The sequence below is a fragment of the Lissotriton vulgaris genome, chromosome 1_2, assembly GCF_964263255.1.
Source record: "Lissotriton vulgaris chromosome 1_2, aLisVul1.2, whole genome shotgun sequence".
In the NCBI taxonomy this organism is placed as follows: domain Eukaryota; kingdom Metazoa; phylum Chordata; class Amphibia; order Caudata; family Salamandridae; genus Lissotriton; species Lissotriton vulgaris.
In genome coordinates, this window is record NC_141686.1 from 78,370,880 (window position 1) to 78,384,741 (window position 13,862).

The window sequence follows — 13,862 nt, forward strand, 5'->3', positions numbered from 1 at the left end:
CGGGAAGGCTCCCTCAGATTCGGCCGACGTCACAGCTGGGCTCTTTTCTTTTTCCAAGATCTCTTTGTAGTCGGACAGCACAGTAGGATTCACCAAATCCGGAGAGACGCGGCGGCAGTGAGTTGAATGCACCCACTGCTTTCTGTTGGTCACTCGTACAGCCGTTCGAGTTGCCAGGAGAACTTGCTCGGGGCCACGCCACCTCCGTTCCAAGCTGTTCGCCTTCTCAAATGAACGAATCATCACATAGTCCCCAGGACGGAGACTATGGGCCTCTCCAATGGAATTATCAGGGAGCGCTTCTCGAACCTGTTGATGAATAGAAAGCAAATCATTTGTTAATCGTGCCAAATAGTCATTTATCATTATACAAGGCACATCATGTATCAATCGCGGCTTAGGAATTCCCCATATATTCATAGGCCTTCCAAACACCACTTCATACGGTGTGAGGCCAGTTCGAGAGTGGGGCACTGATCTAAGAGAGAGCAATGCTAGCGGTAAGGCATCCGGCCACTTCAATGACGTGGACGCCACAATCTTAGCCAGTTTCAATTTCAACGTGGCATTGTACCACTCAACAAGACCTGCTGACTGAGGGTGGAACACAGCATGGAACTTCTGCTGAATCCCCAGTCCCTTTAGCACATATTCCACAATTTTCCCAACAAAATGAGGACCATTATCGCTCCACAAAAATTTGCAAACTCCAAATCGAGGGAAGTACTCTTTGAGCAAAACCTTAGCTGTTGTCAAAGCTGTATTGTCTTTCGTGGGGAAGGCCTTAACCCATTTGCTAAAAGCACACACCACCACTAAGACATACTTAAGGTTACTACAGCGCTCAAGCTGGATGTAATCCATTTGAAGTACCTCGAATGGTGCAGAAGGTGGAACGAACCCTCCTTTCGGAGTATGAGTCCCTTTTGCAGGATTGTGCTGTAAACATATCAAGCAGGTCTGCACTACTCTCTTAGCGGTATTGGCGATCTCAGGATGCTCCCAAACTCGTGACAACAATCGAGTGATAGCAAGAGCTCCCACATGCGCTAACCCATGTGCCATCTGGACCATCGCCTGCAAGTAAGCTGCAGGCAATTTCCATCTCTCCATGTCCTTACTACTCCAACAACCCTAGTCATCCAGTACCCCTTCCGCCGCCCATGTGACAAGCTCTGATTCAGTCGCTGATTTTTGGATATCTAATATCTCTGCTCTAGCATCATGTCATTGCTCGGCCTGCGACTTTGATACATACATGGGGGAGTCATTTCGAGACATAGCTGTTTGTCTTGCTATAGTGTCTGCAAAAGCATTGCCTTGTTCTACTTCATCAGTGATCTTTTTATGCGCACTGCATTTAATTATCGCTACTTTCTTTGGGCAAAGCAATGCATTCAAGAGATCACGCACCAATTCTCCGTGCATAATGTGTACTCCATGAGATGTCAAAAACCCACGCTCTCTCCAGAGTAAGCCAAAGTCATGCGCTACTCCGAAGGCGTACCGGCTGTCTGTGTAGATATTCACACATAGGCCAGCACTCAGTTCGCAGGCTCTTGTTAAGGCGATCAGCTCTGCTGCTTGAGCCGATTTCTGTGGTATTCGTGCTGTTTCTACCACTGTCTTAAGTCTCGTGATCGCATATGCTGCGGAAGTCGTACCATCTGGCAGCCTCAAACACGATCCATCAACCCACAGTTCCCCATCCACATCTGGAAGTGGCATATCCTGTAAGTCGACACGACCCTTTGTCTGTTCCTCGGTCAGGAAAACACAATCATGATGTTTTTCTTCCTGGCCCTCCTCGACCGGATAAGGCAATAAAGTGGCAGGGTTCAGGGTGGCACATCGTTTCAATGTGATATGTGGCGCCAGAAGTGTGAGCTCATATCCTGTTAAACGTGCACTCGTGAGATATTGGGTCTTCGTTTGATTTAACGGGGCATCTACTGCATGGGGAACTAGCACCAACAATTTGTGCGATATCACTATTCCCTCACTCTGCCGTATAGCTACTGCTGTTGCTGCAACTGCTCGAAAACACCCAGGTAACCCTCATGCTACAGGATCAAGGAGGGCTGAAAAATATGCGCATGGCCTCTGCTTATCCCCGTGTGCTTGCACTAACACCGATAACGCACACCCATCTTTCTCGTGTACGTACAACGTGAAAATCTTCGTGTAATCTGGTGTACCTAACACGGGAGCAGAGCAAAGGGCCTGTCTCAATTGTTCAAAAGCATTCTGACATTCATCTGTCCATTCAAGGGGCATTGGTGTAGTTTTGGACAATAACGCTAACAAAGGTTTTATAATGTGCGAAAACCCTATTATCCACTGCCTACAAAAGGACGGTAATCCTATGAAGGCGCGTACATCTCTCTGAGTGCGGGGGACTGGTGTATCTAAGATCGCCTGAATTCGATCTGATGTTAATGCACGCCCCTCCTTAGACAAAAGATGACCGAGGTAGGTCACCTTGGGTCTACAGTATTGTAGCTTTTTCCTAGAGACTTTATGATTGTTCTGAGCCAAAAAGGAAAGCAAAGCAAGCGTACTCTCCTCACATTGTGCATAAGTGTCTGCAGCCAACAGGAGGGCGTCAACATACTGTATAAGGGCTAGATTGTAATTCAAAAGAATCAAGCTGTCTTTTTAAAGCCTGGCTGTAGATGCTAGGACTCTCAGTGTAACCTTGAGGAACACGACAAAATCTATACGATTTATTATTTAACGTGAAACCAAATAAGTATCTGCTGTCAGGGTGGATGGGAATGGAAAAGAATGCATTTTTGAGATCTATGACAGTGAACGTTGTCGCTGTCGGAGGGACCAATGTAAGCAATGTCGTGATATCAGACACCACGGGATATTGAGGGATGACAATTGTGTTAATTTCTCTCAAGTCAATAATAAAGCGATAGACTTTGTCGTCAGTATCTTTCTTAAGAATCGGGAGAATAGGGCTATTACAGACATTGTAAGGAACTTCCTCCACAACTCCTGCAACGATCAAATCCTGAACGATATGTGTCAGGGCAATCTCACCTTCCCTAGAAATCTTATACTGTGGTACACGTGGCAAAAGTACTCCCTCCTTGACAGTAATTCGAATGGGTGGAATGAGCATCTGTCCCACATCCGTATCTGAGGTCGCCCACAACGTATGGGGGAGAGAGGCTAATGCTTCAATTTCCTGTATAGTACAAAATCTGTCTGAGTCAGGGTAATTGTCATTCAAAATAACTCGCACTCCTTCAGGAGCGCAGCGTATCGTTGCTCGAAAGTATTTGAGCAAATCAATGCCCATAATGTTATCTGGAGTGTGAGGTGACAACAAAAATGGACCAAAACTGAAAAATGTGTCAATGCAAAGTGCAAGAGGTTGTGATAGTGGGCTAGGAGAGGGTGTGCCGTCGAACCCTATACATGTTATCGTTTCGCCGGACAGGGGAGCCCTTGGAACCAAGTTTTTAGACAAAGCACTACGAGTAGCTCCTGTGTCAACTAAAAACTGATCAGTAGAACCCAAAATGCCCGCTGATACATATGGACCTCTTTGATCTACTGGCACTTCAACTGATTCCGTACCCCATCCTATGCATGCACATAATCCTGATGCTCCACATTCTCCCCCTCCGAAATCTGATATTGATTCCGTCTGTCAAAAGTATTTTGTTCATCCTGACCACGGGCCCTTGTTTCAAACCTACCACGATCACTTTCGCCACCTCTCGCTCCTGAATAATTATTTCTCGACCTTCCACCTTCTCGACCACGCTGACTACGCTGCTCACGAAGTACCGGACAATCTTCAGCCCACTGCCCAAACTCCTTACAATAAGCACATTGGTCCTCCGCTATGTCAGTACGACCATACGACGCATTGCTCCCTCCTCGCCTACCTCTTTCATTCCCCCTAGATTGCGTTCCGCGAACCTGTGCCAACATCACCTTCTTTTTCAATTCCTTCGTTTTCTTATCTACACTTTCCTTAGCCTCTAATTCCTGCCGCTCATAATACTGAGCCATAGTTAACAAAGACGCATGGGTCGCCGTGGCCCAGGAACTTTCGCTCGTTTTTAATCGTTTTGCAAATTAGCCACATACTTATCTACAAACAGATGCCTACCCGTATCATCTGTTAATGATTGACCACTGTAATCGTGAAACGCCTCTTCGAAACGTGTAAAGAAATCTGATACCGATTCATCTAGCTTTTGTTTGCAGGAAGCTAACATAGTCCAATCGATCTTTTTAGGAGGAACAAGAGTTTTTTTAATTTAGCTAAAATAGCCGCTGGGAGTTCTAAAATCAGATCACATGGTTTACATGCAGGTTTCCGGTCTAAGTCAGCCTGGTTTATGTCTTTCCAAGTTGCCCCAAACGCCGTCTGATCATTGGTTTTACGAATCGCCCTCCACATATCAGGTGGAAGAATTAACCCAAAAAATAGATCTATATCAACAAGAGTCATGACACAAGAAGAAATGGCCCCCTCCATCCCTTCATAGAATGCGGCTGGATTTTTACGGAGATCGGGTAAAGCATTTTTTAACGCCATAACATCTGCTCTATTCCAAGGCGTATATACCCAATTATATACAAAATACCCCTTTGCATCCTTCGATGTTTTATCTTCATCCGTGCCGTCTCCCTTAGGGGGAAACATACAAAGGTGCAGCTTCACGCATAGGCATAACATGCACTTTAGAATTCTTATCTGAACCCCGGAGAGAACACTCCTTAGACTGCTCCGTTGAACCCGGGACGGACTCCTTAGCCTTCTTCTGTTCTTCCCGCAATCCGGACGCCTCATCCCGTAGCTGGACCAATAGTCTGAAAAACGTATCGACATCTGAAAGGAGAAATACACCTTTATCCAAATTCTCACGATGTACTGACACAGCCTTAGGTTCTAGAGTCTCCGAATATTTGCGAAATCGAGTAACAGCTTCATCTGCAAAAGTATTCAAAAAACACAACAATTCTCGTTCTGTCCATTGACCCCTTTCAGTTACAACTTCTGCCACAGTTACTTGATTCAAATTTAACTTTCTAGCAAGACTACGTAACTCTGCTCCTCTCTGAGCAGATAACCTGACACTCGACTTATCCGCTTTATCTCGCTCTTCATCACCAGAATCTTCAGTCGGGGCCGTAGGAGAAACGTACGGAGGCGGCGATCGATCTAATAACGAAAAATCATCAATCTCATTATTAAGGACAGGATAAAGCGTCGTCGAATAGGAAATTGACCAGTCGTTTGCAAATTACGTTCCCGTTCCTCCCTCTCTTTCTTTTCCTGTGCCTCTTTTTCCTCAAGCTGTAAAGCTTTATCTCGAGCAGCCTTGTGCTGCTCTTTGTCCGCCAAGGCAACTTCACGCTTCATACGTTCACGCACCGCTTTCTCCCACATTCGCACACAATCAAACATATTCTGTCTAGACCTGCGCTGAAACAAACATTGCTCCACAAACTGAACCTTTCGTAAATCAAACGACCCATGTAGTGGCCATTGCAACTCGGGATCAGTTCTAGTGTATTTATGCCATAATTTACTGTACAGTATAGGGGGAAGGCCGAATTTCACATACATCTCACGGTTTGGAGTTCCTTCTGGGGGAGCCGGCTGTGATTCCGCTAACCTAATCGTGGTACCATTTCCAAAACAGCACATCCCTCGGAGTGTGCTTAAAACAGGCATGTTCAAAAAGTACCACGAAAGCGTGATACCATAAAAATGGCACTTACAGTACTTCACACAAATGTGCCGCTCAGAATACAAACAAAATTAGAGAAACATCTCTACATGCCTGCCTATGTGAAGTGCACTACACATATAGGTTCAAAGTTCACAAAGTCAAAATTGTTAGCTAACTCAAGTCATAGTCACAATCATAGAACTTCAGTAAGCGTCCGTAGACTACCTTACCGATCACAAATCTTACCCAAATCTCAAAGTCCAGATTCCAACTGCCAAGGTCTTTAATCGAATCAGCCAAACGGCACTATCCAGCAACACAGACGATCAAGATCTCAGTCGGAGACCGGCGCCACCTGGAAGGTCAGATCAGAAGGAAAGGAAGAAAACACCGTGGGTGCCAAGACTCTGGTCACTCGGTGGCAGCGTACGCGTCCATGGCGAGTTTCCAATCCTTCGTCACGACCTCTCCTTCGGGCATCCGAGTCGCCGATGAGTCCCTTCGTGGTCGCCAATTTGTGGTATTGGGTTCCCAAGGCCTACATGCTCCGCAGAAATACCCACTTACACCAAAGAACTGTTGGCACGGAAACTGAAAAGTACAAAAGACAAGTTTATTAAGACCCCATGGGTTGGTGGTACATTCCTACAGCACCCTTCGGTAATGCAAGAAGTATCACCCCGAACACTGGTGCGAATCCTTCTTTTATACGTTTTACAGGTAATAAAAAGATAGGCGGTACAAGGTTACAGAGTTTATGTACATATATGGTCATTTTTGGAGCACAGCCAACTCATGGGAGGGGTTACAACTCCACTGGTCAGTTTGGCGGAAACATTCCGGAGGGGTGACTGGTCAACTGGAACTGCGCATGTACAGGCTTGACCACTACTAAAAATAGCCTGTTGCTGGGCAAACTCAAGTGGTCAGCGGCACGGAAAAAGGACTAAAGGGCATGCTGACCACAAGGCCGCTCATTCTCTAAAATGGCCGCCGTGACATACAAAATGGCGTTTACGAGTGAGGCCAATTTAAGGGAAATAACGTGTAGCAAAGCTAAGCGCTAACCCGGCCATCGTCAAATTACGACAGTCTGACTATGCTCCCTCATGTACCTACCCTACTTGTTACCTTCAATTGCGCTACGCCTAATTGGCCTATTACTCACTCTCCTGTTTCGCCCCCCATCTTTGTAAAGCGCTCTGATATCTGCAAAGATCTTGTTCGCGCTATATAAAACTTTCAAAATAAAAATAAATAAATAAAATAAATAAGGGTCGTTTGGACTAGTGCAAGGTGCCCACTAGAATAGTGGACAGCATATGCCAGACTAACTTCACACACATTGCATTTTGTGATTCTCTATTTGCGATTCGCAAAAAATTAGAGATTCGCAAAATTCGTTTTTGATACATATTGCCCTTTATGTCCTGTGCCACCTGAAATTCAACTCCACCAAAATATAATAGGTTATTCACCAAGCAGATCAAGCTGCAGATAGTCAAAACCTGGCACGACCTCATGAAGCTGGATGGATCGAAACCTAAGTTTCAGCCAAATTAAAGTCACATTGATTCACCTAAGATACCAATCTCACCCTTTTGGAACATATTGTCAGGAACACCGACAACCTGGTACCATCCACCTCTATTAAGGAAAGTGAAGCCATTCTTCATAGAAAGCAAATTCAGAACTGTAGTTCAAACCCTGGTATATTTGCATCTGAATGGTGCCAACTCCTTGCTCCACGGCTTCCAAGACAATACACTCTCACCACTGAAAGGCATCGTACATGCCATGGGACACCCTAAGAACGGGATGAAATATAACCACTCCACCACCAGACTGATGGAACTACACTGGCTCCACTTGCGGCCTGCACCATCTTCAAAACCAGCTGCAGTATCTTCAAAGCTATCACAACTGGCACACCTGCCTATTTGGCTGATAAACTCACTCCCACTTGTGGCTTTCAGCATTCCTGCCGCCAGAAGATGTCCCTCTTTAAAGCACTCTACATCATGACACAATAACAGCCTACTTTCTACCTCTGAACTCAGTTACCCCTGTATCTTTGCCTTTGATCCTGTACAGCTCTCTGCTGCCTATCGGCTTGGTTCATGTTGCAGAAATACCACATGTTACATATATACTTGACCTGGTTTTTAAGCTGCAAATGCATCTTCTTCCTTACAGCTGGACCTGTTTACAAAAGTGGTTTGTGTCCCTCTGAAATGTAGCCATATTTATAAAGATGGTTGTTGCCGTTGGCCTCCAGCGCAACATTAGACTGGGTACTCTTTATGTGAATTCTGGTAATGAGGGATAGGAGAAGTGTTTTTTTGGTGGTACTTTCTGAATATTTATTTTTTACATTCCCTGCAAAACCTGAATGACCTAAAAATGTAATACAATTCTTCTCTAAATGTACATAGACCTATAGGATTCAATTGAAGAGTGGTAATTGTTTGTTTGTGTGATATGCCACTTGGTACTATGTTATTTTTAATTTATTCTGTTGTTAACACTTGTATTTCTGGTGTCTGAGTGGGCACTGGCAACCGCTCTGGCACATAACCATCTAGTCTTTCTTTTCTAGTGCCGCTGATCAACAAGATGCGACTACGCAAGATCCTGCCCGATTGCATCCACAAGCCCAGCTACCTCATCAAGGGGTACCCGCTACAGCGCTATCAGGGCCTCCAGTTCGTAAGTCCGGTTTTAAAGGGCTAACTGGGGAGGGAGTCCTGCAGCGGCACGATGCTCAACTATAGCACTAACAACAAAAATGTGCAATTCATTCAGTTAGTCTTTCAAACTATTACTGACACTGCAAGATGTGATAAATCAAGTTAAGAAAAAACACAATCGTGCAGTCATTTAGTGACTGGGAGTGTTCCACTGCATGTCGTACTTAGTGATTGGGAAGTTTCCTACACAATTCTAAATCCCAGGTATGGTTTTCATTCACAGTGTGACCTATAAGTGATTTTTGCAACTAGCGATTGGGTGCATTTTTCATTAGAAAATGACTTAAACAATAAGGTAGTGGTTTCACGAAATCATTACTGCGTACGGGAAGAACTATTACAGGAATACTCTTTTTCGTACTCTTTATTCCTTTGGAAACCAGCATTGAAACATTTAGCAGCAATTCACTACTAGTAAAAGTGTCATCAGAGCACAGTCCTTTCTATTTTTACTAATTACATATGAATGTTCCTTGCATATTCACATTATTTTCATATGTTGGGGCCTATTCACAAAGACAAAAGAATACTAGTTTACATACTCCAGGATTCCTGTGTAGATATGCCCCTAACTCTTCTAGTTTATCTGCTCTGAAGTCCATTTTTGCGAAGGTATAGTACCATTCATCATGACCAGTAAATGACAACTCCTTTGGCTTATGTACTCAAAGCCACCATTCCTTGTCACCTCACACACTTTTTCCTTTGGTGCATTTGAGCTTTTTGCTAATTTTAAGACGATTATAAAGGCTCATGTCCAGACTCTGGGGAAAGATGACAACTTTAGAAAGATACACAAGTCGGAGATACACAAGAAATGTTAGCCAGAGGGGAGCACATGAGTGCAGATAAGCGCGTTGAGGGGATCTCGGTGGGCATGTGCTCAAGGCAAATTGATAAAACTGATGTGCTACTGAACGGATCAGGCTGTAGTTGAGAGGCCGAAGCTTAAAAAGACATACTTTACAGAGACGTGGTAAGAGCAAACACTTGCTTACAAGGGATCTTAAAAATTGAAGGCACATAAGGAAGGTGTATGCGATGTCTGCGAGGTGGTGAGGGGAGTAGATGTTCAGTGAGGTCTCAGTATCCTTTGGTATCTTTGGAACAACTGTGCCACTTCTTCCGTGTATTGGGGCACTAGTGTATCAAAGCTCACAACCCTGGAATATATCTTGGAAATGGCAGGGAGCTCACAAGGTCCTAGAGTCTTCGCTCTTCTGAATAATGTCCCTTTACCTGGTGACCACCAGCTCATTCCTGGTCAGCACCTGGATACCCTCACAGGTGACAAGCAGGGCTCTACAAACCCACCTTACATTATATTAAGCGTTCATATGACTGAGTTAGAAACTCCAGAAGACAATCTAGCAGTATGCACTGCACTAGGGAATATCTTAACATTAGAGGGAATTGGTGGCTATCATAACATTACATAGGGCAGCATCACAGCTAATGTATCAGCAATGTATTTTCCCCTAAAAATGTGCTTTTTAAAATTATTTAATTATTTGCAGTTTTATATTGTGTGAACTTGGCACACTGGCATTAGAGCACTTTACATAAGCACCGGATTACATTACCCAATGCCAGGTTCATTCTTTTTTTTAGGGGTGGGAAATTAAGTAATTTGACCAAAATCACAGGATGTTGAGCCAATGCCAGGATTCAAACCTGGTGCCATAGTTCCAAACTCTGTGTCTATGGCCATTAGGCAACATCACCTCCGCTGGACTTGGCCCTCTCTGCAAGGTCACCCCCAAACTTTTTTCCTTCACCCATCATGTTTTCTGAACCCATTTTTGCTGGTTTTAATACCCTGCAGACGTTACCACTGCTAACCTGCTTGTGTTCCCTCCTTTAAAAATGGCAGAATTGCCTTGTGCCCAATTGGTACATTTAATTTACTTGTATGTCCCTAGTAAAGTGGTACTACATACACCAAGGGCCTGTACATTAAATGCTACTAGTGGGCCTATGGCACTTATTGTGCCACCCCCTTAATAAGCATTTTTAAACCTGTCTCAGGCCTGCCATTGCAGCCTGTGTGTGAAGTTTGAAACTGCCATTTCTATCTGGCAAAGTTAACCTTTTGCCAGGCCTTAACCTTCCTTTTTAATACACAAGTCATCCAAGAGTGGACCTTTAACAGCACTTAGGGCAGGATACATTGTTTTTAAAAAGTTGGACAAGTACTTTTACATTTTCCAATTCCTCGTAGTGAAAACTCCCAAATTCGTTTTTTACTATTGCAAGGCCTGCCTCTCCTATAGGATAACATTGGGTTACTTTTATTACACTTAGAAAATTATAAATTTTGATTGGAAGTAGGTACGAAAGAGTTTGGTGTCTGAGGAATTGTCGTTTACAACCTTTTTTATGGTAAAGTCGGATTTTAAGTCACAATTCTGAAAATGCCACTTAAAGAAAGTTGCTATTTTCTTGTCTGAAGCATTTGGTGCTTGCAGCTTGTTCCTGGGTCACATTAATGGGTGTAGTTGGCAGTTGGCCTCTGTGTATTTGTTCCGGGCAGCATCACATAAAAAGTCTGCGTGTTGCCAGTATGGGCCATCCTGGCATAATAGGGAAAAGAGCTGTCACGACCCACATTTGCATTTCAAAGGACTTCACTCTAGCCTCTTTTGCCCTCAGACAGATATGGTCCAGAGTAGGGAGGCTGGATATTCCTGTAGGGGGAAACTCTAAAAACGTCTTACACTTCAAAGCGGGCACCAGGTATAAATAGAGAGACCTCAGACCTACTCCAGTACATGTGGATACTACAGAAGAAGGATGCCTTGCTGCTTAAGGCCTGCCCTGCTTGCTGAGAAGGAAGATTGGACCTGCTCCCTTCATCCCAGGTGAGTGACTCCAAGAGTCTGCCGACTGACCTCCTGTTCTGAGATACAGGGACATAACAAGCTTCAGAGGTCTCCCTGCACCTGCCCTGCTGACCTGCAACTACAACTGCCTTAGCCCTGATGGCCTCTGCAAAAGTAAGTCCCTGATCCCAAAGAAGTCCCTCCCCATTGGCTGGCATCAGAGTGCACTCCTCTCACTTAAAAAGGATAAATCCTGAAGTTTTGGGCTCTTCTTGACCACGAACGGTCCAGTTCATGCCAAGATCTTGCTGACCGTCAACGTGAAGCTCCGGGGAACCAGACTTTTTAAGCTACAGTGACCGTCCGCGCCGACCGGCAATACAAGATCTGCACTTAGCGCTACAGCAATGACAACCCGCAGTAACCATGAACATGAATCTCTAGCAACAACCGTCCAGGACGCCCCACAGGATCTTCAAACTACAGTAATTAGAATCCGCGATGACCGGCCTGCTTTTCGTGCTACAGAGACTGCCATCTGTGATGCTCTCCCTTCTCCTGGCGACCTCCTCTTCCACAAACAAAACTCTTCACACAGTACTACAAAAGGTAACTTTTTAGCAAAACTAACCTAGTCCCTGTATCCAGCCCATGCTCCCTCACGGTCGGCCGTAATGCGTTACTTTCACATGGTCTTGTACGACCAGATAACTGCAAGTGTTGCTTTGTACTTTTAGGTGCTCTTCTCAAGTTAAGTTGTTGAAACTGCATATCTCCGATTCTACTGATTACATTTTTATGATTTTGGTGTCTAATAATTGATTACATTTTACTCTATTTTCCTAAATTAGTGTGAGATTTTTCTAGTGTTGTGTTTTCACTTTTTTAATGTTGGTGTGCTGTGTAAATACTTTACACATTGCCTCTAAGTTAAGCCTAACTGCTTTTGTGCCATGCTACCAGAGGATCAAGCACAGTTTAATTTTGTGACATTTTGTGGTTCACCCTGACTCAAATTGTGGCTGTTGCCTGAGTAGGGCTCACAACACCCTCCCTCAGTCAGCAACCTAGTTTATCCCAGTATTGGAACTTTCATAGATTCCCATGCTTTTGTATCATTCCCCGTCGTCGGAATGGGAGTCTCGGTAACAAAAATACCATAGCAGTAGGTACAAAAGAGAGAGAAAAAGGCCTAGGCCTCATTCCCTTTTGTAGCATATCACCCTCTTTTTGTAAAAGAGACCAAACTTAGGCATCAGCCAATCAGAAGTGCCTCACCCCTTAGAACCCTCCTGAAGGAACCTCAGAGCCTCAGATTTTCTACTGCACGTTGTGCTTAGGGAGTCTCCTTTGAGCTCTGCTCATTTCATCTCTTTTCAAAGGATTTTCTTCAAATTTTCTCTACAAGATTGTTTAAGGATGGCTGACAAGGATAAGAAGAAGGCCCTTTTCAAGCTCTGCTCCACCTGTGGCAAGAGGAGGTTGTTTGTGGAGGATAGGCATAAGGATTGTATCTATTGCCTCTATCCGGATCATGAGGTGGAGGACCGTAAAATCTGCCGCACTTTCTCTACCGAGACCCTCTGGGATCATTCTGGTAGGCTTCTGACCTGGCTTCAGAAACAGAAGGAGAGGAAACATGGAGTTTCCATTGACATTGAGGAGTCATCATCAGCTGTGTCACCTAGAAGGTCAGTCAAAAGGGGTAGGGGTTCCCCTTCTCCTTTTGTGGAACATCCCTCTAAGGCCTCAAAAAAGAGACCCCCAGAGAGTCTGAGAGCCTAGGTACAGACGAATCTCCTCAGCACGATGAAAAGGAAAGGGTAGGACTATCCACGCCTTCCAAGGGTGTGAAGACTGACCCAGCCTTCAAGAAACCCTCTTCCCAATCTTCTGAGAGAAGCTCCAAGTCCTCGACGATGAAGGTGTCGTCGACGGAGGTTTTGTCGACGAAAAATTGAAGTTGAAATTGAAATTGGTTCCGTCGACGGGAGATTCGTCGACAAAGGGATCGTCGTCGAGAAAGGAAGCGTCGACGACTAGTTCATTAGCGCCGACAGGAGGCGTCGACGAGTACAACAGCATCGACGATGAGAGTGGCAGCGTCGACGACGATGGTGACGTCGACGACGTCGATGACGACAGTGTCGTCGACGAGAGCATCGACGACGACAACTTTGACGATGACCGCTGGATCGTCGACAGTTTCTTCGTCGACGACATAGACAACACCAATCTCGTCGACGAGTGTGCAACTATCGTCGACGGAAACGTCGACGATATTGTCATCTGAAAAAAGGATTTCTATTTCAGTCACAAGAATAACGCCGGAGATGACGTCTCCTAGGAGAGTGACCCGCTTGCCACCAGCTTTGCTCTTGGAGGAAGAGGAGTCAGATGACGATGACCAGGACTCTTATGGCTACGCTAATAGTCCCTCTCAGCTTCTGGTCAAATGTCAAGAGACGGACTCTGAAGGAAGATATGAGCAGGAGGATGGTTATCATCATCAGGCGACCCAGTCACAACATTATTCTGGGCAGGATATGGTTACAGTCCTAACTTCATTCCTGCAGGCCCTG

The 13,862-nt window shown here is 44.9% G+C and overlaps 1 protein-coding gene across 1 annotated transcript in view; it reads left to right on the forward strand.

Annotated features, from left to right (window-relative positions):
- B4GALNT3 (beta-1,4-N-acetyl-galactosaminyltransferase 3) overlaps positions 1-13,862 on the forward strand; it is a 919,815-nt gene that overhangs the window by 742,390 nt on the left and 163,563 nt on the right. Inside the window, exon 11 of the mRNA XM_086952836.1 lies at positions 8,308-8,417. Coding sequence (XP_086808962.1) covers positions 8,308-8,417 — 110 coding nt within the window. The remainder of the gene's footprint in view (positions 1-8,307; positions 8,418-13,862) is intronic.